This window comes from Haplochromis burtoni, unplaced genomic scaffold (genome assembly GCF_018398535.1).
Source record: "Haplochromis burtoni strain Fernald_Lab_line unplaced genomic scaffold, NCSU_Asbu1 Contig_272, whole genome shotgun sequence".
Lineage (NCBI taxonomy): Eukaryota > Metazoa > Chordata > Actinopteri > Cichliformes > Cichlidae > Haplochromis > Haplochromis burtoni.
This window is the reverse complement of record NW_024582633.1, coordinates 666,815-692,506: the sequence shown is the minus strand read 5'-3', so window position 1 is coordinate 692,506 and position 25,692 is coordinate 666,815. Positions and strand designations below refer to the sequence as shown.

At 40.6% G+C, this 25,692-nt stretch overlaps 2 protein-coding genes across 4 annotated transcripts in view; both read right to left on the bottom strand.

Moving 5' to 3' along the window:
* Positions 1-8,252: 8,252 nt before the first annotated feature.
* On the bottom strand, positions 8,253-17,757 carry cnot4a (CCR4-NOT transcription complex, subunit 4a). 2 transcript variants are annotated; one of them, XM_042227616.1, is made up of 13 exons: positions 17,498-17,757; positions 15,474-15,671; positions 15,075-15,272; positions 14,705-14,791; positions 14,477-14,578; positions 14,119-14,244; positions 13,908-14,032; positions 13,612-13,818; positions 13,440-13,497; positions 13,054-13,309; positions 12,201-12,698; positions 11,731-11,964; positions 8,253-10,736 (listed from the first exon to the last, which is right to left on the bottom strand). In XM_042227616.1, exons 2-13 carry the CDS (start codon positions 15,645-15,647, stop codon positions 10,408-10,410), a joined length of 2,394 nt encoding a protein of 797 aa, XP_042083550.1. In that variant the 5' UTR covers positions 15,648-15,671; positions 17,498-17,757; the 3' UTR covers positions 8,253-10,407. The 2 variants fall into 2 exon arrangements, with proteins under 2 accessions (XP_042083550.1, XP_005939770.1); XM_005939708.3 differs by having other exon boundaries at positions 15,474-15,696; positions 17,498-17,756.
* Positions 17,758-18,574: 817 nt separating this feature from the next.
* The window catches only part of zgc:136858 (uncharacterized protein LOC678543 homolog), a 9,679-nt gene continuing 2,561 nt past the window's right edge, over positions 18,575-25,692 (bottom strand). For both annotated transcript variants that reach the window (XM_042227619.1, XM_042227618.1), the window contains exons 2-19: positions 25,374-25,468; positions 25,167-25,281; positions 24,900-25,074; positions 24,704-24,815; positions 24,239-24,345; positions 23,958-24,084; positions 23,651-23,771; positions 23,405-23,490; positions 23,084-23,223; positions 22,932-22,991; positions 22,778-22,841; positions 22,602-22,696; positions 22,373-22,501; positions 19,899-20,013; positions 19,675-19,812; positions 19,370-19,536; positions 19,203-19,285; positions 18,575-19,000 (exon numbers count right to left, since the gene is read on the bottom strand). In XM_042227619.1, the coding sequence (XP_042083553.1) occupies positions 18,805-19,000; positions 19,203-19,285; positions 19,370-19,536; positions 19,675-19,812; positions 19,899-20,013; positions 22,373-22,501; positions 22,602-22,696; positions 22,778-22,841; positions 22,932-22,991; positions 23,084-23,223; positions 23,405-23,490; positions 23,651-23,771; positions 23,958-24,084; positions 24,239-24,345; positions 24,704-24,815; positions 24,900-25,074; positions 25,167-25,281; positions 25,374-25,452 (2,109 nt within the window). In that variant the 5' untranslated portion in view covers positions 25,453-25,468 and the 3' untranslated portion in view covers positions 18,575-18,804. The remainder of the gene's footprint in view (positions 19,001-19,202; positions 19,286-19,369; positions 19,537-19,674; positions 19,813-19,898; positions 20,014-22,372; positions 22,502-22,601; positions 22,697-22,777; positions 22,842-22,931; positions 22,992-23,083; positions 23,224-23,404; positions 23,491-23,650; positions 23,772-23,957; positions 24,085-24,238; positions 24,346-24,703; positions 24,816-24,899; positions 25,075-25,166; positions 25,282-25,373; positions 25,469-25,692) is intronic.

Genomic DNA, 25,692 nt, shown 5'->3' with positions numbered 1-25,692 from the left:
TTCTCATGGTGGTGACAAGAGAGCCAAAAGTCAGGACATCTACTTCACCTCTCCCTTATGAAAAAACGCTCTGAGTTCAGCTAAATTCTCAGTCTTAAGTCTCGAGTCAACTCTCATTTCTTTATATTTTGCCAGAAAAATGGGAAATAGGTGGAGTGGTTTATTGAAACATGCATAAATATACATGGAAATACAGTATATAAGGCAAAAACAGAGTTTGTATGATTCTAACAAGCTTAAGTCAATCATTTGAATGACCACCTTTATTTTTCAACACAGCCTGAACTCTCTCTTATAATTTCTTTAAGTAGTCTTCAGGAATAGTTTTCCAGGCTTTTTGAAGGATATTCAAAGCTTTTCTTTGGATGCTTGCTGCCTTTTATTCTGTTGTCTGTCACTAGGATCTCACACTGCTTCAATAATGTTCAGGTTTGGGCCCTAGGGAGGCCAATTCATAACCGATAACATTTCATTGTTTGTTTTTCTATCCAGATATGCTTTTACTGGGAGTGTGTTTGTGATCACAGTCATGCAGAAAAATGAAGCTGCTGCCAATCTGACGCTTTCCAGACAGTATCGCATGATGGATCTTAATCTGATCTTACTTTTCTACATCTATAATTCCATAAATTATAGATACATCATCTTTGGGAAGATCTCCAACACCACTGACTGAAATGCAAGCCTACATATGAATGAATGATTTGACCCACAAATTTTAAAATTGGATCCATAAGACCTGTGGCCATTGATTGTTATTCCAATTATTGTGTAATTTGGCATACCTTAGTTGTTGTTTGGGGGTTTTTTTGTTTGTTTTGTTACAAAGAGTACATGGATCAGCTGACGGGCTAGATGCTTCTCTCTGGCCCTGTGTCAGAGCTTTCTGGGAGATTATTTCTATTTTTTAAGGAGATGACTTTCAGGTACTGCTCATCATTTCTTCAGATTTAACCATACAGAGAAATACCAAAATATCAGCTAGTAGCTCTTTGAGAGTCCACTTGTGGATGCAAACATACTGTTTTACTGTTACATTTTCTATATTCAAGAAATAACAAATAACATGTTTTTGTGACAGGCTGCCAGTACCAAAGTGCCCAAAGATTAAATTCAAAATAGGTTCTTTGCTAAATTGTCTGCTTTGTGTAGACAGACTGGTCCAGCCTTTGAAAACTTTACTTGCTAATTAACTTTTGGAAACTCTGGGAAGCACAAGTAAGCTGTCTCTATGAGAGCGAAGTTTTAGAATGATATTGTACTGATACTGAGGTAACAAGGAACCAGTGAAGAGTATGGAAGAAATAAACCCCAGCACATAACTTCTTGTTTTTAAACTTTGTTTGTAATACAGATTAAAGCAGAAATGTAATTACTGTACTTGAAAGTGCTGGGTGGGAGTTTTTTTTGCATTAGGCCAGAGAATGTGTCTCCATTTTAAGAAGTAAGTTGCTGACTGATATTTACCAAACACATGAGAATGTTAACTGACCAGAATCTTCATCAAAATGGCAAATTATTCCTTTAACTCAACTACCTCCATCTACCCTTGCAACTTAACACATCTTATTGTGACAAATACAGTTAGGTTCAATTCAGTTTCAATTCAATTTTATTTATACAGCGCCAAATCACAACAACAGTCGCCTCAAGGCACTTTATATTGTAAGGCAAACCCTACAATAATACATACAGAGAAAATGCCAACAATCATATGACCCCCATTAAGCAAACACTTTGGCGACAGTGGGAAGGAAAAACTCCCTTTTAACAGGAAGAAACCTCCAGCAGAACCAGGCTCAGGGAAGGGCGAGGCCATCTGCTGCGACCGGTTGGGATGAGAGGAGGAGGACAGGTCAACAGACATGCTGTGCAAGAGAGACAGAGATTAATAACAAGTATGATTCAGTGCAGAGAGGTCTATTAACACATAGTGAGTGAGAAAGGTGACCGAAGAAGATATACTCAGTGCATCATGGGATGGTAAGTAATCCCCCAGCAGCCTACACCTATTGCAGCATAACTAAGGGAGGATTCAGGGTCACCTGATCCAGCCCACATCCAGCAAAGTGCTCTAATAGGGTGATATGGTACTATAAGGTAATTAAGATAAGAAGGGGCCTAATTACTCATGACCTTTTCAATTCTGAATTTAACAGGGAGCCAATGAAGGGAAGCCAATATAAGAGAAATATGCTCTCGCTTTCTAGTCCCCGTCAGTACTCTTTCTGCAGCATTATGGACTGAAGGCTTTTCAGGGAGTTTTTTGGACATCCTGATAATAATGAATTGCAGTAGTCCAGCCTGGACGCAAAAAAAATGCATGAACTAGTTTTTCAGTGTCACTCTGAGACAGGATATTTCAAAATGATAATGCACAAATGGAAGAAAACAGTCCTACATATTTTTTTAATATGTGCATTGAAGGACATATCCTGGTCAAAAATGACTCCAAGGTTCCTCACAGCGTTACTGGAGGCCAAGGTAATGCCATCCAGAGTAAGAATCTGGTTAGAGACCATATTTCTAAGATTTTCAGGACCGAGTACAATAACCTCAGTTTGATCTGAATTCAGAAGCAGAACATCAGAGGTCATCCAGGTCGTTATGCCTTTCGAACATTCTTGCAGTTTAACTAATTGGTGTGTGTTATCTGGCTTCATAGATAAAGTTGGGTGTCATCTGTATAGCAGTGAAAATATATGCTATGCTTTCTGATGATACTGCCCAAGGGAACCATATATAATGTAAATGTAACGGAGGGAAGGTGATTCTATTTCCACAGTGTTTTTTCTAAAGGAAGGAAACTTTCCTCCAAACGGACAGAGCAGTGGAGCCGCCAAGGGAAAGCACACGATTAAAAAACTGTATAATTAAAATATAATTTATTATATTTAAATAGTTAAAAATGTAAAATGAATTAAAACAACCCTGGCCAAGGGGTAACACAATAAAAATCAATAAAACACAACATTAAAAGTCCAGTGGCATCCGCCAAGGTATAAAAGTCACAAAGAACTAAGAAATCCAGCGAAATGGTGTAAAAGGGAAACCCAGCGGAGTCCTCGCCTTCCTCCCCGCATTCCGCGTCCCGGTACGCTGAATTTAGGGAGGGAGCGGCAGTCACTATTCTTTTCAGGCAGTTTTCATTCGTAAAAAGGGGATAAGTCGAAGACTTACCCCGGGTGGGCAGAGCTCTCAACTCCGCCCGCCGCTTCTTTAAAACTGCAAATCGGCACCAGCTGTCTCGCCGCCTCTGCTCTCCCGCAGTGCACAAGCTGGGCTCTTGTTGCTACTGCCGTCCGACTGTTCGCTCCTTGTCCCTAGTCGCTGGTGCTGTCCGTCCTCCGCTCTGTATAGTTCCTGGCTCGAACGCCAAGCTCCAAGCCTCCAAGACTGCCAGACTCCTCGTGTGCAAGACTACAGGACTGACACACACACTCCGGCCCGTCTCTCGAGCCCCATGTGTCACTCTTTTCGTGTCGCTCTCAAACCTCATGTCAGGCCTCATGTCCCACGCCATGTGTCACGCCTCTGTGACTTCACTCTGAAGCCTCACGTCAGGCCTCATCTCTTAAGCCTCCGTGTCACTCCAGGCTCTCGTGGGTTCCCGTGACACTCATGGGTGCCTTCATGCTTCGGTCCTCTCTGGGATCTCTCGCAGGTGTGATCAGTTTATTATCAGGTAGGGGCACAGAGATGAGTCCACTGTCAGAGGCCAGAAGAAAATCATTTGTAACCTTCACTAAAGCTGTTTCTGTGCTGTGATGAGCTCTGAAACCTGGGTGAAACTTAAATAAGCCAAAAAAAAAAAAAAAAAGCCATTCCTCTACAGATGATCAGATGATCTGTTAGCTGTTTGACAAAGTACTCTTTCAAGAATTTTTGAGATGAATAGAAGGTTGGAGATTGGCCTGTAATTAACCCTTTCACGCATAGTGGAAGCAATTTCTGAACTAACTCAGAAAGTTTAATTGGAGAAAAAGACTCTAAATGAATATCAATGGTACTGAAAGTAGATAATGTTACATCTGTGACATGATTATGAGTAATTTTTTCTCTAATAATTAAAATTTTATTTGTGAAGAAATTCATGAAGTCATTACTAGTTATCACTGAAGGACTGGTTGGCTCAATGGTGCTCTGACTTTTTGTCAGCCTCGCTATAGTTCTGAAGAGAAACCTAAGGTTGTTCTTATTTTCTTCAATCAATGATGAATATTCTAGCTTTTTTATAAACTATTTTTCCAGGATAAAAGATGTTCTTCTAAATTTTTGATTCTCCTCTCCAGTTTACAACTTACCTCCTTTAAGGTGCCCATTTGAGAGTTATTCCAGGGAGTCAAGTACTTCTGATTTGAGGCTCTCTTTTTCACAGCAGCTACAGTATCCAAAGTCATACATAGTGAGGAGGTAAAATTATTAACAAGATAATAAAGCTCTGTTGGAGTGGCATTCAGGTAGCTGCTCTGCTCTGTGTTGGTACAAGGCCTTGAATATGATAACAGTGGGTGAATTATACTCTTAAACTTAGTTACAGGACTTTCAGAAAGACATCTACTGTGATGAAATCTACTGCCTACTGCAAGCGGAGGTAGATTTTAGTGCATGTTTTTAGACAATGGCAAATTTTGGGGATAATTTTTCCCTCTGTACACCATCGCAGTGAATTTTAAAGCAAACAAGCTGCAACAGAAGTGCATACTTGAAGCATGAACTGTTTTAGGAATTAAAGCCAGTTTTATCCACAGTCCCCCGTTTTCAGAGGCTCAGAAGTACTTGGACATTTGCAAGGTGCGGCCTTAGTTTGAACTCACAGGAGAGGACAAGATGCAGCGACATTGTTGGATCTAAGCTGCTGTGCATGTTGCACTGCACACAGATCCCATATGGCGGAGCCATTACATACTGTGATGATAGAGGATCATGTCAGCTTTCCTGGCCAGGGCACATTAACTGGACTGCTGGAGGATTTACAGTAAAGGCTCATGTGGGTCAGTCTAGAGTTGTACACACTGCAAAAAGTATTTCTTTCATTAAACTGTTCAGCTAAATAAAATATCTCTTAAATTTGTGCACCAGGTGTCTTAAATTGTCAGACTTGTCATGTTTCCTTACATTGCTATTTGTGGTTGGGAAAATATAAATAGGTAACTGCTAATACATTCACTGAGTTATGAATAAATAACAGATTTTAATTCAGTCTAAAATATTCACCGTAATGTTTTCTTATGATTCCATTTTTAAAAAAATATTTCATGTTTATTATTGATTAATTTTCCTGATTTTATTATTAATCCGTTAAATATGTTCATTATGCTTTTGGAACACTGATAAGTTTTTTTCTGTATACTTGAGTCAGACCCAAAGGCAAATTATTTGGTTTTAAGACCAGTTTTGTTATTTGAAGCTTTGTTTATCCAAGCATTAAAGGATTTTATGTGTATTATGATAAATATACAGAAAATGTTCTGTCAAATAAGGTAACACGGAGTGTTACCTGGCCCAGTCATGCTGACTGTGGTGGACCATTCTGGTTTTCTTTAAATGTTTTATCAAAAGTCATTTCCTTGTTTTTTCATTAAAATGACTTATTTGTCACAAAGGCCGTGGTCTAGTTTTCTGCTCACCAACTCATTTATTAGCCAGTTTCAGATTTTTGCTCCACTTTTATCAGTCTAATATGAGAGTAAACAGATTGTGAAAATGGTCATTTTTTGCAGTGCATGCAGCTCCACTGCTGAGAGGGCCTGTCAGAGGCTGACAAATGGAGAGAGTGCTTTCTGCTGAGAGCAGTCCCTGCAGGTTTCCCAAGTGGGCACCAGCCCAGGGCCAGGAAATTACACATGTACATCACTGACCATCATAACGCTGTCATATGAAAGACTGCATAGCCTAAAACTAAGTTTAGACTGTCCTGTCTGACACAAATGCAGGGTTTGAAGACCGGTAACTTGGTTTCTGATATGCTGAAGACTTTGGCTGATTCAGGTAACATGAAGAAGACTAGCTGTACAGATGTACAGCAAGGTCAGTATGCTGCTACCCCTAACCTCTGATGTCACTTCCTGTCAAATAAATGGAATTGACTGCTGGGCATTTTCCTGCTCCTGTATCTAAGAGAGACACCAAGGAAAACAATAAAAATTAGCCTTTTATTATCCACACATCATTTCTGTACAGGCTTTTTCTGTGTTAGTATTTCATACTTTTGTATTTTGTATATATCTTTAAGTTTAAAGTTCTAATTTAGTAAGGGTCAATAATTTGTCAATGTCATACTTCACAGTGACTGCAGCTACTGTGCCCTCTGCACACATCCTCATATACTGTAGCTGCAGTCCTCAAGGAAAGCGAGGCTTCAGCAGTTTAACAGACTGAACCCCTGCAGAGGACAGCTCTGTGGAAGAGTGAAAAATCAGGGCTTTTTCTGCTTCATCCAGAGATAACACCTGAGCAGAGTTTCATGTGTGTGTGGGGTTTTTTTAACTTCAGTGCAAAATGAGTTGGTTTTGTAGAAAAACAGACAAAAGAAGCCTGGAATTTAAAGTCTCATAAGCATAAACGTTCTTTTATGATCCAATATGATCTGCTTTGACCCAGGTGTTTTGCGATGTGCTGCAAAAATCGATACCTCTCTACGAATTACCTCTAACCTTTACACCTTAGTCATCCACCATCCTCTTTAGCCTTATGATGAACGTAATTATGCAGCTTCATCAAAGCAAGCAAATCAATAAACTAATCCGCAAGTCCATCGTGCCTTCTTCAGTGCCGATCTTTTTCCACTTGAGCAGAAACGGCGCCAAACGCCAGAGTTATTTTCCATAGCTGGAGAAAACAGATTTCTAAAGACGTCAGTCATGCATCATCGCTACGATCCCTCCATTATGTTTCATCAGTCTGCACGAGTGTTTGTTGGCCCGGGAACACTCACAGCGAAGCCCCCCCAACCCACCCCCTCCATCTGTGTTGCTGCTGACTCATTGTCACAACCCCTGAATCTGCTGCCTGCCTGCATTATTTACACTCACCTTCCTCTGTTGGTGCCTCCTCAGCACCTGCAGCCTAAAACTAGAGGCGGGGCAGCTCCAAGCATCCCGGGATGTTCATTTTAGCCACATGTCCACTTAGCACCAGCCGACTCATCGATTAATCGAATGAAAGAAACAAAGACGTCATCGGCCATTTGAACAACTGAATAATTCTTTCCTTCGATTGATCGGCGAATACACCGAGTGTGTTTTGTTTATTGAAACTTTATCTGGAGATCATAGACAAATACGCCAAGAAAAAACGGTTTCAAGTGCTGCTTATTCTCTGATTCTTCAGTGTGATTTGCTTCTGCTTTAGTTTTCATTATTATAATGCTTATTTCTGGATATTAAGGATTTAATATTTTCATATTATTATTTTTATTTATTATTAAAGCATTCTCATACCTAATATTGCATTTGAATCTGGACAGTCTTCATAAACAACTTGAAAATGATATTGTGATATTGATATGATATTGTTGAACTTGAAATGTTATTGTACATGCTACAGAAGGATAGCGAGCTTGAAAGACTTTAAACTATGACAGTTATAAGTAATTTTAACACCTTAAACTGCCAAATAAAAACGTTTACTTCTGGTTCTAATTGGGACCTTCAGATCATGTATGTGTAATTAATCTCCCGTAGAAACAATATTCAGAGTTAAACAGCATATTGGAGGCATCAGATTCAGTTAACTGACTGCAGAAATAGTGGAGACACTGTAAAGAGTAATAACTGTGCTCCTCCCCGTGTCTGTCAGAAGTCCTGCAGGACAAAAAAAAAAAGAAGAGACCTCGCTGCAGCAGGTATCTACTGCTGCATTGGCCGGGGAGAGTGCAGAGCTGCAAACTAAAGGACAGTGATACGCACACATGCTCTGCTCCTGGCAGCAATGCTGCAATGAAAAGATGGTCAGATTTCTTTGAATGCAACAAGGATCATGCCCATCAGTACTCTGCCTATATCCAATCACTGAAAACGCTTAGTGGTGAAAATGCGGTGTATTTGAAAAACTGTAGTCGGTGTCGTTCTGTGTCACCTTGTGTGCTCAGCTGAAGTTTGACTGCAGAGCTTCCTAGCTGACAAAAAGTGATCTGCCCCCCAGTGGAAGGATTTGGAATAGTAGAGGAGCAACTTAAAAGAGAGCTTCCTGGGATTTGTATTTTCTGCACAAAGGCAGTGATGAGAAGACAACAGCAGACAAACACCAGCTCAGAGTTTTTAGTTTTATTTAAGGTTCATTTTTCCAGACCTGCAGAGGACAGTTCACTTCCTTTAAGCGCCTCAAATTTGTCGTTTTGTTTATTTTTTCCTTGCAACATCATGTTAAAACCCATTGTATGACTCTGTGTTGGTTTCTCCTGGATGACTTTGTTCATTTTGTGAATACTGTTAAATAGAGAACAGCAGGGGGGGAGGATGGGGATCAGAGAGATAGAGCAAGATCGAGAGAGAAGAGAGCGGTAGAGAGCGAACACAGATCAGAATTAAGACTTCAAAAAGAAAAAAAAGGTGGTGGTCAGAGAGGTTGATTTCAAATCCTAAAGGCTCCTTAAATCACTACTACAGTACTTGGTATTGTCTTGCGGCACCTTCCTTTGTGACACATGATCAGATACAGTTGTCAAAGTCATGTACAATATTGCATATTTTTCAGCAGTCCTGATGCTCTCCTTCCTATCGCTCAAGCTTCTCTCTCACTCTCTCTCATCTGTCCATTTTAAGGCCTCGTTTAAGCCCTCGTGGGTCAAACAAAGGGACCTGTTAACCCCTTTATTACCCTCGTTAGTATTCGACATATCCTCATCCATCTAGTCATTGTCCTTACTAAGTGGTGGCTGTCCATGTTAGGGCTAGCTATTGTAGGTACCACACAGTGGCACTGTGAGTCTAACCCTAGTGCTCAGGATGTGTGCCACGATCTCCCAAAGCCCTGGCTCCCTGCGGTTAGGCGATGCTCTATCCTCTGATACAGAGGTTCAGCAAAATTTTCCCTCCAGCAGGACGGGGCCAATGGGAGTTCCCCTCGACTAAAGAGAATGTGAGCCAAGTGGCCTCTCAAAGCAGGCCATTTGTGTCCTTACCTAACAGGGAGCCCATGCATAGCCTGTGCCCTCAACTCCCCCGTCTCATCTGCATTTTGACCTTTACTAACCAATTCTTAGCTTCTTTTTTTGTTTTTGAGGTTTCGTTTTATTTATTCATTTTTAAATCCACTCAACAAAAAGCTAAGACCAACCCCTCTTCTCTCCAGCCCCCTTCAGACATGCGCTTCTTTTTGTTAATCTTACACATCAGCTAAACGTCTAGATGGTCACTTTTTCTGTATTTCAATCACCGTCTTGTACGGCTGGACCTGACGGCATTTACAAATCAATTTGAAGTTTGATTGCAAACAGGCATGTTGGTGGATAGGCACGCACACGATGATGATTCACTAGGAGGCGGCTCTAAACAGCAATTACATGTACACAATGATAATTTATCTAATCGACTCCTTTTCTCATTCACAATGTGATTACTACAATCTTCTTTGATGTGATTTGCCTATTTCCAAAGACAGATCTGTCTCGATGCCTGTGTGTAAGAAGCAGAGTACGGTAGGAGAAGCAAAGCAGCAAGTCTTTTCTTTTTTTTGTCTCCCTTCCCTTATTTATCTGAATAAACATAAATATAAAAGTGACTCAAGTCAGAATGACAACTCCCTTTGAACGAGGTGATGTCACGAATCCCATGTCTGAAAAGGGCTTCCCTCTATCATCTCTCCTTATTCTCGACACAACTGTAAGAATTAACCGTTTCACAGACTCCTGTTAAACTGGGGAGGATGAGGGTCTTTGGGGCAAAGCTTCAAAGAGCAGATTCACAGCTTGGTTCATTCCTCGAAAACTAATCAAGACTTCAACTTTCAAAAACACAAATGCTGTTCATGCTTAATTATTAGTTACTTTTAAAATAAAAAGACCTCACATCAGCTAATTTGTTTATTTGCCAGTTTGTGGAGTTAACTCTCATGTCACCACTGGGTGCTCGATCCTATATTGATTCTTGTGCTCTCCGTTAACAGTAAGCTACATAATGAATCCCATGTTACACCCAGAACTAGGTCTAAGGAGTGGTGAATGCAGCAGACAAAAAGGTACTGATAACTTGTGTGCCACAAACAAAAACAAAATAAAATGCCTTTAGAGTGGACAAAAAGGAAGGATGAAGAGAAAAAAGATGAAAGCATGTTTGTTACTTTGTTAATTTTTCATACTCTGCAGATTGGTGTGTATTGCATTGGGAGGGGGAGGGGGGAGGGTACAAGATGAGTGGGTATAAAGTGGTAGTGGGGCAATGGATGGGTGTCTGCTGTAGTCTATGTTCAGTGGCGGTCCACAGCAGCACTCTGTAGCAGCTCTGTGGAGGGCTGTCCTGGGGGTCTGAAGGCGGTCTGGAAGCCTGGGGGAGGGGAGTGGAACTGACTGGCGGGATTGGCTGTGGGAGGGGGAAGGTAGGGAGCCCAGCCGGCGGCGGCTCTGTGGTGAAGAGGGATGTGGGCATCGAGGAGGCTGCTGTGGAGGGGCTGGGGAGTGGGCATCGCTGAGCTGGCAGGGCCGTCCATCTCTGTGAGCGCCTGCAGGGATTTAAGCCAGTGTGGTGGGTTATCGTCCTGGAGGCAGTCTAAACTGTTGCCGGCTGAGGCTGGGATGCCTGCGGGGAGTTATGGAGAGGGAGGACAAGAGATGAGTGATGGCAAAAAAAACACCACAACACAAATCTGACATAAAGACAATGATTTTTGGGATTTTTGTGATCAGCTGCTTTGTTGAAACATTTAGAGTAGTGCTGCCATTGGTGACTTTACTCATCATTTCTATTCGATATAACAATATATTGCTTATATGACACATCAAAATGGAAAAGTTATGCAACTTCATTTGAAAGGCTTTTCTTAATCATGTAGTTAAGACACTAAATCAATTTAAAAAACACTTTAAAATGTTTTTTGTCTTTTCTGTTATCAGTCATAATAGCTGGCACACATTTACGCTTTATGCTAAAAAAATGAAACTCTTCATACTTTCTTCATTTTGTCATCCAAAGCTGTAAAAATTTCAGAACTCCAGGGTTAGTCTTGTGTGAGCTTGTCGCTCGCGCTCCTCCCTCTGCTCAAAAATGTCATAAATGACCACATTGTGCCAGTTGTTTTTATCCACTTCTATGATAGTTAAAAAAGGAGGAAGCATTTTGATGCCTGTAAAATATTTATGGTGCTCTTTCCTTGCTATTATTCTGCTAAATACGCTGATGGAATTTCCCAGGATATGTTTGACATTCAAATCAGACGTCATACCAAACTACTCATCCTCACTTCCAGACCAGATGGAAAATGACTGCTTACAATTATGACTTGGCGAAAGATAATAATAACTTGATTTCCATTACCACAAAAGACAAAACAAAAAAAAGAATCTAATAACTCATCCATGATTTGTATATACCCAGTTTTAAACTTGCTTAAACATGTCAGCCTTTATCATGTTAAATATTAAATATCAAGTAATTTCACTAATAGTGCTGATGTTTTTACAGACCAATCTTTTAGGACTAAACAATAATTTCAAACAAACAAAAGCCCAAACCAGTTATTTTGGATTTTTGCTTCATAAAAGATGTGAAATGTTGCTGTGAACTAATTGCCAACCTGTAATAATAGCGGGGTCCATCCAACTGCCTGTGCCGTCCCAGCTCAGGCTGTGCGACATGCCTGCAGGTCCAGCTGGCCCACCAATGTGGTTAACACTGTTGGAGGATGAGGAGGAGGAAGAGGACGAGGAATTTGGGAGGCCCCCAAAGTTGATATTAATGTTGGGCAGAAGAGCCCTGAGACCATCCTGCCACTCTTTCACATTTAAGCCGTCTATAGAGCTGCTGTTTTCTACAAGAGAGAAGTAAACAGACATGTCAGCTCCTCAGGTGTTTTTGTGTTTAAGTACAAAACTGCATCTGCCAGCAAAAAAAAAAATCAATACATGCTAATCAAAACAAGTATCATAATGCCATACTGCAGCACACATGTGCTGTGAAATTAAATAGCTTGTTGATTGTCTGTTTTAACATGCACTACTGCAATGTGACACAGAAAGGTGCCAAAGTGACCCACGGGTCTGGTACCTGAGATGGGGATCCCTCCCAGCCCTGTGTTGTGCTGAGGCGGCAGATTCAGGTCCAGAAAATTACTGTGTGAGGCAGCACTGGCTGAGTGGTTCAAGTGTGTGAGGTTATTCCGTGTGGGCACGCCCAACCAGGGGTGTCTGGCAGCTGGCTGCTGCTGACTGGCCTGGCTGTTGTGAGTGCTGGGGAAACTGAAGGAGCTGTAGATGGTTCTGTGGTGCTGTGGGACACGTGGGAGGCCACTGGGGAAGTGATGGGAAGCGCTGGGGTTAGGGTTGGAGGGTGGCAGGCTGGGTCCATGGTTGCTCCCCTGGGTGAGGGGCCCTGGGGATGAAGGGCTCTGATCCTGTACTGACAACTCCTTCTCTATCAGGTCGGCCAAAGCCTTGCGAGTCACATCGAAAGGATCAAAGCCCAGGTCGTCATCCTGCTGTTTGCTGGACGAGCCAAAGCCAAAAGCTGCCTGCCAGTCTGTGGAGGACGACACTGGTATTGTGTCTGAAGGGGGAGAAAACACAGGGGTTATAGGGGACGCAAAACTTCGACTACCTGATAAACTTAGATGATAAAGATTACACCTGCAATAGTTTTGAAATTTCGTTACATGCAAATTAAACAAACTTCCCCTTTTTATTATAGTCTTATACGTTTGAGCTTGAATAGGTATTAGATACATTAAAATTTAAGTGCAACTTGTGCCTAAGCATTTTCTGCTTATCATTTACATTACCTGCATTAGTTATATTGGCTCAATGTTTAGAAAACGGAACATTTTTCAACAGAAAATTCAGAATACAGCAGATAGAAGTAATCTAAATGTTTGACAGCTAGATTAAACATGGTGTTATTCTACCTGATGTGAAGAGGCTCTGTGGTTCAGGGGTCATAGGCCAGTCGGAACTGCCGCGAGGGGAGCTGGGGAAGGGTGGCAGACCAGCAGGGAGGGGGTTTGGATGTCTGAAGTTACTGTTGTCTGAAAAGAGTGACTGGGACTCAGCTGCAGCACCCTCAAAGGGCGAACGGGCTGTGATGTCTGACATGCTGATGGGCACTACCAGGCTGGGCTTAGTTAAACCCGGGGGAGGGGAGGGCGAGTCACTTGTGGGTATCTTTATTAAAAAAAAAAAAAAAAAAAAAAAAAAACAAGAAAGAAGAAAAAGTTGTCCTTATTACTGCTGATTCATACTCAGATTTATATTCAAACAAAAGAACCACAGAGGTTGGTTAATGCTATATTACCTGTTGTAAAGTCTCGCCATTTACCATGCCGATAGACTCTGGAGGTTTGTCACTGGGACTGCAGGTAGAAAATTTATATATAGACAGAAAAAAAAAGGTCATTGTAAAATAAATACACAATTGCTTTATTCAATAACATGCAAGTCCTTTTCCGGAGGAAAAACCCATGTACCTGTTACTGTCACAGTTAGAGGAAAAGGGGGACAAGGCAGTACGCTGGCCTGGACCTAGCTCTGTTTCTAGCCCATCTGAAGTAATAGCTTCTTGGTCTAGATAGTCTAGCAGTGGAGGGGACTTGCGGTCTTCTGAAAGCCCGTTGGACAGTTTGTTATGCCCTGACAGCGTCGGCCACCCATCTTTACCATTGCTACTGTTGGTTCTGTTACAAAGCAGGACAGAAATTAGCCTCCGCTGCACTGTGAGTAAATAATAAAAATACAACAAATCTAAATATTAATAAAAACCAACCTCTGTGTGGAGTTGGATTTACTCTTTGACTTTTCTGTTCCACAAGCTGGAGGTTGTAGAAAGCTAGGGTTAATTTTATAGAGGTCTTGGAGGAGTTTTTGCTCATACTCTTGATGTTTTCCTGCCTGAAGAAACAACACAACATGGGTCAAAAAGGTGCTTTAAACCACAACTGACTCTCATTGTGGGAAGAGGAAAAAAAAAAGTGTACCTGCATCTCCTCTTTAGTAAAGCTAGCTGCTTCATCCCCCAACTCATGTAGGTACATACAATCAGGTTTGGGACACTGCATACTTTTGAGGAAGTAACTGCAGTATTTTGTTGTGCCTAAAGAAGCCTGCAAAAGAAAGAAATAGAAGAAGAAGAAAAGTTTACATAGAAATTCATACTAATTCTTTTCAAAGAATTCTTTATCTTCTCTGTGTAATCTACATTGTTTACAATGATGTTTGTGTTAAATAGCTAGAAGCAGAAAAGAAAATGAAGAATAAAATGACTAATTTTTGTGCACTTTAAAAGACTACTAAAATCACTAAAAATTAACAAAGATTTTTGGGTCAACTTCTCACCTTGAGTGTTCTGCCATCAACAACCACATTGTTCACACACTGTATTGCTCTTAGAGCATCTTCAGAGCGGATGTAAGTAACATAAGCGCTGGCACTAGGCCCCTAAAAAACAAAACAGGTAAATAAACATGCCATTGATGCGGTTGCATACTTTTATGAGCTCACTGTAGCTATGAAAGAAGATTTTCATTATTAAATTGCCGTTTTAACCTAATCCACCCTCCTCACCTGTGAACCTGCGTAAGATGTGCTATTGTTGATGACCACTTTATGGATTTTCCCAAACCTCCCAAAATACTCCGGCCGTTTTAGGACCTGTGGGTAAAACACAGCAACACTTGTGACAAAGTGCTGGAGATACTGAGCTCTTTCAAACTGAATATTCAACAGAATCACGAATCACGAGGAAGCTGCAGGTAAAAACATTTAAATATACATAAAGATCATTCTCCAACAAAGTACATTTAAACTTCACTGCATCTGTCAAGCCCAAATCTACAGTGACACAGCCACTTCCTTAGCTGCATCAAACTGAATACCATAAGTTTCAACGCTCCTGTCACAGGTAGCTGAAGTGTAATGTCAGCATTACACTCACCTCTGGGTCAGCGAGTCGCTGCGAGAGCCCCACCACAAACACCAGATTTCTCTGGACCACTCTGACACTGGCCAGATGCTTGCGGTTTTCTGTCACCTTTTGCTTCTTCTCATTCTGTTTCTGCTTCTTTTCATTCTTTATCCTTTGGATCTCCTCCTGTGACAGAGGCTTGTACACAGCAGGGTCCTCTGGATAAGGCTACACAAAAACACAAAGAACTGCGTTACAAACAGAAATATCTCCCATTCAAAGGAAAAAAAATTACTAATTTAAGGCATGGTTACACACAAGCTACACCTGTGTAATTCTAATTACATGATGTCTCCTCCAACAAGACTGCTGAGCCAGACAAATCATCCTCCTGTTTAATGAGCTTAATGGCATCTACATCCATTTCACCTTTCTGCATGCGGGGCAGAGGCCGTTCTCATCTGTACGGATGCGGTGCCAACAGAAGCGGCAGATCTGGTAGCCACAGGTGCAGGGGAAGAAGTTGACGTCATCAATCTCCAGCGGCTCCATGCACAGTGGGCACTCCATGGGGTCGTCCTTCATTTCAGGGCTGTGGGACATCCTATGGCGCAGCAAGGCTGAGTACTGAAGCGGATCACAGAGCACAGGGCTACCAAAACATAAATGAAGAGTATAAGAGCTCCACTCAGAACTGACTAAATATAGCAAGCAATATATTTACAATTTATTTAGAATGACTGAACTTGTTGTCAGTGCAGATGCTTAACAGCAGAAAGGTATAGCCGTTTCGATTGAACTTCCAACGTGACAATATATCAGTGAACACGCCAAAATACTTTTAATTGCATTTTTAAATGCAATTTTTTGAATGCCAAAACAGTTACTTAAGATCACCCAGCATTTTAAAACAAAGTTTTTTAATCAAATGACAGCACAAAGTACAGAAGCACCACTATAATAGCTAAACATCAGTATCAGCCTTGTTGATTACCTGGAGATTTTTAAAACAATCTGGTCAAGATTTTTTGCTTCTTTTGTAAAAAAAAAAAAACAAAAAAGGGGGGGAGGTATAAATGAAAACAACAACACACCCACCCCTATCGGCATCAGCTATAGGCCAAACTGTTATTTCAAACATTGTATCAGCTCAGGATTTCAGTGCTTCCCGAGTAATACAGCTGAAAATCATTGTGCTACACACAAAGCTGTAATATTTAAATGATACATCAAAGATTAAGAAAAAGGTGTCAACAATTGACACATTTGTGTCTCAATACTATTTCAAACGGTCCTAAATTAATATATCCGACCGTTTTCGTTAGTCCTCAATAACAGTTAAATATATCTGAGTGTGCTACATCGCGCAAAGAGAAACACTCATCGGTAACACCTCTACAGATGACCACGAAAAGGCTTGAATAATAACGGGTCATTCTGGCCTCCACAGATGGAAGATTTGTTGCATTCTGTTGAGGTCTTTTCATTGGGCGGCACTGGTTTTTCTAGCTAGGTCTAAAATAAGCCAAATGGGTGTACGTACCAACCCAATCCTTAAAAAAAACAGAACTAATGGTCGCAAAGTGATAATGCGGATGTTGTGGTATCTTTCTTGGGCTGACACGTCATGGTCGACGTTAAAGACAAATACAATAAAATAGGTTTATTTAGGAATGAATCGCCTGTTGTTGGCATTTAAACACCAGCCTGTTTTCTACGTGACAACACCGCTGCCAGCAGACGAGCCCATCGAGAGCTCGATAAAAACCTAAAAGACTATAGACATCCAATGCCGGGCAGCATTTTCGCAAATAACCCTACAAGTACACAGCTATCGCCGTTTTGCATTTTCACTCGCAGACATCCCCACTAAAGTCGTGAACAAATCGTGTTGGCCAAGCTGGTAACTTTAGCTGCTTAGTCTCCTGGATCGTACGTTATGACAGATGTTATTTGACTAACCACGGGCTAAGCTAACATTAGCCGCGAACTGGCAAAAGACGCCGGTCTGATTGAGACCAAGTATTCCGTGACAACTGCGATGTTAATCACAAATGTAATGCATGTGGACATGAGACGTTCCCCAATATTGACGTTCGTAGTTTAAAAAAAACGTATGACATAACGTTATGGTGCCCCCCTATATAAAAAGTGACAGCTTGCTTAAGCTAACCCGTAGTTAGCAGGCTACATTATCAGAGTGTACGAGGGTTTGGAGTTGAGCTGACGACGAGGCCTTACATAAGCTAACACTGAACAGGGAACAAGTTGTTGGCACTATAAACAACTGTCATTGCTCAAACGACATTAAGATTAGCTGGGCAGAAATTCATGAAGAGTGAGAAAACTTTACAGTCAGTCAGTAAAATCGCAACAGACATAATTGCCCTTCATTTATTGAGGCAGAATGGAAGCTGGCTAGCTCAGCTAGCAGCTTGGTTAGCGTTACTTACCCTGTCCGTATTTAGCTTAGGATTCCTCTCCAAGGGAGTCACACTAAATTGGGCGGGGACTGCGAGCCAATGTATCTGAAATGTCAAAATATCTATAGAGGGTTACGTAAGATACCAGTAGTTGTGTTGTTCTGTTGTAATTAAAAGGCTATAAAGATGTTTTGCCCCTTTCTTTTCTTGGTATTGTGGAGACAATTTACGCTCAAACCACCATCTTAGCTAGCATTATAGTTGGGAGGAGGGAGTGGGGCAAGTATTCAGTGCCACTGAGTCTGCGCAGATGGGCTGATGCTTTCAGGGAGATGTAGTTTTTACATTTTCCCATCGTTCCATTACGTTCAAGAGGAATGTAGTTCCCACTGCAACGCACTTACGAAGAAATTTTGTTCGCCATTATTTTCTAAATTCTAAATTCATTACTATGTTAGTTATATTCAACTTTTTACATATCATTCCTTTGCACTACACTTAGATTTTGTGTTATTTTTCGCCATTATTTTATTTTCTACACTATTTTATCTTTAGCTCCTAATGTGTACTTTCTATCTTATCTATCTATCTATCTATCTATCTATCTATCTATCTATCTATCTATCTATCTATCTATCTATCTATCTATCTCATCATATCTATCTATCATCTATCTATCTATCTATCTCTATCTATTTGCATCTAGCATCACATTGACATCTTCACATCTGTCGTTGTGCAATGTTTGTTTCACTCCTACAATGTCATTAAAGATTCTGATTCTGATTATTTAAGCTTTTTTTTTTTAACAGATTTTATTCAATATATAGTTGCGGTGACACAAAAATATAAAGGAATATCTTACCCATCCAATATTATAGAATCTTGTTTTTATATGTTATTGTGTAAGCATAATTAAAACATAAATAGAAAATATTTATACAAAAGCACTGGTTCATAATAACTTGCTTTCCGTCTGTCCTTAATGTAATGTTTTTATAGATTCTTTTGTATTTAGTGCCTTTCACAAAATCATCATAGTAATTATTCAACTGCAAGCCACTGACTGTCTCATTCTTTAGAAATCAAAGCACCAGAATGCCCTTGAATTCATAATTTTTTATAATCTGTTTATTGAACTTGGTTATCATATGGCTGTATAAAATTAACAAAGCTGCTTGACATATTTTGCAAGATACAATTATTACAGAACATTAATAATCAAGGAAAATTAGAATTTAATAATTTTTCTTTTGTTCTTTATAGTTTCCTCGGTCACAATACACACAGTTTCCATAAGAATATTACAAAGCTAACACAATTTTTTTTATTTTTTTTTAATCAATCCACACAAGGCTTGGTTTGGGCCAGGTCTGAGTGTGGACTTTGTTGGGGTTTACAGCATCTAAAGTGAGCATTGGAGCGATGGGGTGCGGGGATGCCAGAGATGTCCTTGCAGCCAAGAGTCCCATCCGAACACAGCTGTCTGTGTCTTTCCCCAGGACAATCCCTGCCATTAAGGCACCTGCAAGACTGGAAACAAAGGGGAGATGAGAGTCTTTTGTTTGAGTGTTTCACCATCATTTTGTGACTCAGTGAAAGAATGCCAGTGAGATGGGGAGAGAAAGAGGTCATAGAAATTGAAAAGTGGATAAAACTGCAGCAGAAGAAACAAAGGAAATGAAAGTCAAATAAGAACAAGATGGATGAAGTAGGTCAAGCAAATTTTTAGCACCTATCTCCAGCTCCCGACACATTCATTATCTCCTCTGGGGTCACAGCAAGTGCTGGGTAGTGGAGACCACAAAGCTGCCTCTTCTGCAAACAGAAGCAGGAAAAAAGCCATTTTTACCACTACTGTCAGAGCAAATCGTTACAGGCTGGCATGAAGACCATCCTTACCCTCTTCTGTTTTCTTGGCTGCAAGTTGACTGTGCCTTCATCATACTCTCCACACAGCAACACGCCATTAGCCCCTAGAGTCACCACCAGGCAGTGAAGATGTTCCAGAAGAGGGCGCGAGAGAGCCACAGCAACACTGAGCGTCTCGTCGAGTGTGCTCGGCAGCACTGCCGCAATACAAAACCACATCCTCAGCTTCCGTCAGAGTATTTGCATTTTTGACAAGAGCTCTAACATCAATAGCAGAGGGTGTGAATTTGTTTTTTGATGGCTTTCGCTGATAAAAGAGGAGTAACATAGTTTACCTTCAGGTGTTTTGACACCCAGTGTTTTATTCATGGTGCACAGCTCTGCCAGGTTCGGAGATGAATAGGACAAAGACTTCCAGGCATTTGAAAGGAAAGGCTTACAAGCCTTTTCTGAGTCGGTCGGTTCATACCAAACTGCGATACACATGGAAATCTTAGTGTTACAATCAATAAAAGCACATTTTTGAGATTTTTTAGAATCATGTCTTTCCATTGGTTACCATTTATGTTGCGCTTTTCAGCAAAACAACAAACATAGTTGATGGTTGAGGTGGGAATGTTACCATCCAGACACACGAGTGTGGCTGATGAAAGTTGCGTCTTGAATTGTGACACCTACAAAAAATTATTCAGTGACAGAATATTGAAATGGTAAGTACAGCGTATTTAGCATTTTGTAAAACCAGAGGTTCTTCACAGGGGCTCAGGGAAAACAATGGCAAAATGTAAATCAATCATTTCATAAATTTAATAAATCAGTCAGCAAATTGAGAAAATATAACTGTCCAAAACTGTACAAAACCCAAATACACCAACCAAGCATTTTATTAGGTACATCTTGCTACGGGGTTGGGCCCATCTGCCCTCAGAACTGCCTTAATTCGTAAATTCAACAGCTGATGAGAAGCTTTTGCTTCTCCACATCACAAAGGTGCTCTATTGGACTGAGAACTGGTGACTGTGGAGGTCATTTGAGTAGAGTGAATTCACTGTCATGTTCAAGAAACCAGTTTGAGATCATTTGAGCTTTGTGACACGGCGTGGCGACCTGCTGGAAGAAGCTGAGAAAATATCTTAGCAGCCTGAGCCACTGATACAAGGCATGATCATTCAGTAGTTTGATGTTGCTTATTTCAAATGCTGGCCCCAAATCACCACCAGAAATCAAGACTTATCAGACCAAGCAATGTTTTTCCAATCTCCTGCTGTCCAATTTAAGTGAGCCTGTGCAAACGTTAGCTTCAGTTTCCTGTTCTTAGCTGATAGGACTGAAGCCTGGTGTGGTCATCTGCTGCTCCATACTATTCAGAGATGCTCTTCTGCATACATTGGCTGTAACCACTGATTATTTGTGTTACTATAGCCTTTGTGACCCACACAAATATGTGGTCAAAATTGTGAATCAAGTCTTGTTAAATATGTAGGCAATCATGGATGCTTCACTTTGTTTACTGGTATGATAAGGTTTAGAAGTCCTCCAAGTTTTGTATTGCAAATGCATGCATATCACTTTGGACAGTAGATGGCAGTAGAGTACCTTAGGACTGAGTTGTGCACATAATTCTGGCAAGACTGACCAGGCCAACTGCAGCGTGTTTCCTCTGCACTATTTCTCCTGTTTTACAGGGCAGTAATGTGCTCAGCCAAGTATACAGTTCCTGTATATACAGTTCCCGTATACTTGGGTAACTTTGCCTCTGTTGCAAGTGTTTTTGTGTACCATGTCTGTAAAACGTTCTTAGTTGGGTAGGTCATCTTAAAATTTATGTTTTAATCATGTCAGAAGCTAGCTTGTCTGAAAACATACAAAGCCAGAAAGCTATGAGTACTGCCACCACAAATGTTAGCAAGTACATAAGAAATGAATGTGGAGTTCTTTCATAATAAGACACAAACACAGTGCAGTTCTGTTTTTTCTTAATAAATGTCCTTACCTTAGATCCTTTATCATATGTAATTTTTTAAAAAATTTGTGTACTGTGGTCTCTCGTTTATCGCGGGAGTTACGTTCTAAAAATAACGGCAATAGGTGAAATTTGTTTTGCCTAATGCGCCTTATAATCCGGTGTGCCTTATACTTCTACCTTACTTTAGCATGTCCAGAAGTCCAACTTTTTGTGCGGTACCATCTTCCTCTGCCTTTTGGGTGCTACCACAGGTGCCTTTGGCAATGCAAACGTTTCGTCGACATTGTTGTGTTTGTTGGGGAGAAATCTTACAAACATACAGTACAGCACTTCAGAGTCACACTGCTAGCGATTGAAGATTTATGTAAATTTGACAAGCTCATCGCATTCTGTACTGTACAGGAGACACGGCACCAAGGAGACTGACAATGGCCTACATATATCTATATCTATATATATATATAAAGCATGCAAAACAGCGAGGCTGCAAAAGGTGAACCGCGTTATAGCGACGGACCACTGTACATAAAACTGGTGTCAAAATTTGTGTTTGAATATGCTTCACAATATTGTAATAGAAACAAAAGACAGCGCAATGGCACTCAAAGTCATCTATAAGAAAATGTATTTGGATTATTAACCTTTTGACTCTTGAGATTAAAAATGTCTTTTGCAAGAGTGTCCTAATCTGACACCACACAGCAAGAAGAGTTTGGGTGTGAATCTCCTGACTTGCTCAACCCTTCTTTGGGGGATTTCCATGTTCCCCTTGACCCTGTGTGGGCTCACTCTGGTTACTCTGGCTACCGCTCACAGTTAAGTTAATTGGAGGCTCTAAATAGTCAATGTATGTGAGGTAGATAAAATGCATAGTGTTGTGCTAATTTGTGCGTTCAAAAAAGAAGTATAACGTGTGTGGAAAAAAGCTTTTTAAAGTGTCTTTCAGGGGCAAAATCTTCATCTGTTTAAAGTAGATCTATCACATTTGACTGAGGATTCTATATGTGCAGTTTTCATCCCTTTGTGCTTTATGTCTCTTAGCATGAACAGTGTCTGATGTCACTTACATAGTGCTCTGTGATTTGCTGATGAATATCCATGTCTCCCAAACCGAGACTCAGCTCTCCACTCTCAGTGATGACAGCACAGTAGGTTGCAGTGCTGTGCTCTTTGAGCCTGGCCACACCACTTGTGTTCTTACAAAAAGTTGAAAAGGAAAAAACAAATATATTATTTTCATCTTTAAATAAGATTTTAGCCGTGCATGGTATTGACTAAACACCATTGTTCACATACCATATGTTTGCAGTAGTTTAACACTGCATCACTGTTTGAATCAGCTCCAGTAGCTGAAATGAACAGGGTTTCTTGGCCTAATCTGCTTAGAGAGTCTTTAAGGAAACATTCAGAGAAATTACTCACGAAACTATGTTCATGATGTAAAATATAATCAGATAAAAAAAACAACCAACCAGCGATGTTTCTTCCTACACCACCAAATGATTGACAGACACTTCCTGGGTTAGTTTGTCCAAACTGAAAGAGATAACGGGAGTTCTCAGAAGTCAGTCTGGTTCACCTCCTCTGCACTATTGTGGCTGATTCCATGTCGTAAATGAAGCTTACTTTAAGTGCTTTTGTTTTTCCCTTGGCGATAAAATCAACATTTATTCCTCCTATCACAACCTGCAACAGAATAGTCATTGCATGCAGTGTTATGTATGACTGTTTGATTTTCACTATTTTAGAATTTGAAAAAAATATGTGTTTATACTCACAATATTGGAATCTGAATTGGATGGAAATTTTGACGCTTTTGGAGAAGTTTGACGTTTTAATCCTCTGTCATTCATCTGCTTTGACAGAGCACAGGCTATTTGACTGCCAACTTTTGCGTTGTTATGAATGAGAGCAATGTCTTGAAACAGAACACGTTAAGGACACATTAGTTCTCATACACTGTAGGCCAAAAATCTCCAACAGTAACATTGTCATGCCAGTCAATCATCTTCGTACTCTCTCTCTTTTTTCACCAAAGTGTTTGATACAATCATGCTTACTGCATAATTTTTTGATGAGCCAGACTTTTGAAAGGATACTGGCCTGAAGGGACTTCCCTTGAGTCAGGGCACTGACTTTTTGAAGAATGAATGGCGTCACATCTTTTCCCATGACACCTTCAGCCCTTGAGATTTCAAAGCGAGAATAGAAAATGATGCTAATACTGATATCAGTGATATTAATCAGTGACTTTAGGATACGTGGGGCATCAGGTATCGTAAAGTGGCCACATTTCAAATCCAAAGTTGGCTCCTGAGAGAAAATCGAAAACAGATTTTCCGTACCTTGCCTCTGCCACTGCAACTTTTATAGCATCTTCAATCTGCTGTCCAGATGCTGCGTGCTCCTCTGGGATGGGCACAGCTAACAGGACGCCACTTTGGAGTCCCAGGGACAAAGAGCTTGCTGAGTGACCAAACAAAACCGCAAAACAATAAAATAAATATCATACAAAAAATAGCAACCCAAAGTTGCTGTACAGTGAGTGTCTAACATTCTATTTGCTAAAATGTGAGGTAAAATGAGATAGTACTGAATTTTAACCTGTGAGTGCTCTATCAGTGTTTATTATGGCATAAAATTGTGATATACCAATAAGTTTTGCAGCCTCCACAGGGTTGGAGACGTGGCATGCAGACCTGAATCCACTTTGTGGAGAGAAGAAAGCTGGAAAGTTCTTTGACTGTCCATAAGTGGCTACACAGACACCCTGTGTCTCCTAGACAATCGATTGTATATAAATTTTAGATGAATTCATACAGGTTAAGGATTATAATACACTGATTACTAATACATATTTGCTCTTCATACTGAAATATGCACGACTTTATTAAGCCTGTCACACTAGAATGGGGGGTGTAAAAATTTCTTACAAGGAACTCCAGTGTGCGACCGATGTCCAGAATGGACTTGACCCCAGCAGAGACGACAGCGATGGGAGTCCTACCAAGTTCTGTGAGATCCGCACTGATATCCAGACCTGGGAGATTATTAATCTAATCAGAGAAACTATTTTAAGTTTTTACCTAAATACAGTTAAAGAGACTTTTGAAGTTATCTAACTCCTTCATGTTTACATAAAATCTCAGGACAGTAAGCGACCTTACTGTTGGGACATCCTTCCACATTGAGACCTTAAACAACTGTAACCAGATGTGTCTTTTCTTTACCAACCGTGTGCACAGCACCATCTTTGTTCCTTCCTTTGTGGCAAAATTAACAGAAATGTAAAATTTGCCCACCTGACAACATATTTTGTTTACTCCAAGCACAGCTCTTTGTGAAATGATATGAAAATGTGTAAAAGGTATTTTCAAAAAATGTGGGACTCAGCTCACTGTTCTCTCCATCTCTGTGAACTCCTCCAATACCCCCAGTGACAAAAACAGGAATCCCAGCTCTGTGTGCTGCTATCATAGTGGCTGACACCGTTGTTCCTCCAGAGAGTCCCTGAGAAAAGAACATACATCTAATAAGTGGATGACACTCTGCCAGTATTTCATTTAGAGTGTGATCAAAGTGTCAAAGACTCACTTTGCTAATGACGTAGGACAGATCACGCCGTGACACTTTCTGGGAGATCTTGCTCTGGGCGAGGTGGTCAAGCTCCTCGGACGACAGTCCAACATGGACTTCCCCACTGATGACGCCAACCGTGGCGGGAGTGGCTCCTTCAGCTCGTACAATAGCCTCTACCTCCTTGGCTGTCCTGTATAACACTCCAACTCATCATTTAATCTTAAAACAAATATTACCTTCTGGTACCCAAGTTTGTTGGTAATTGAAGGTCATTTTTGGCACCTCAGGTTATGTGGGTAAGGCATGCCATGTGTGATAATTGTGCTTTCAAGGGCAACCACGGGTTTGTTTTCTGCCATTGCCTGTGACACAGATGGGTGAATTCTGAGGAGGCAATCTAAAGAAGAAGTAATCATCATCATTTCCATAAACTGGTTATAAACTGTGTTAATATTATAGCTTTTAATATCAGTGATACAGTGCATTTACCCTTTTTGAGCATTGTCCTCTGGCATGTTGTTATTTCTCTTCTTAGTACAAGAGCAGAGACTTGCCTCAGTATCCTCATTTTGTTTGGGTCAACCCTGAGAGCATGAATGATTTTAGTGTCAATAAAGTTGAATCAGGTGATCTTCTTCTTCTGATCAACTTATGTGAATCAAGATGGCAGGTGCTTTTTAGTTAGATAGTTAAAATAACTAAAAAGCATATCATGCCGATCAGTATCACCCTTTACATCGCCCTGCACTTGGAGAAATCCATCTCATATTGCTCTTTCTGGACTTCAGTTAAGTCTTTAACACCATTT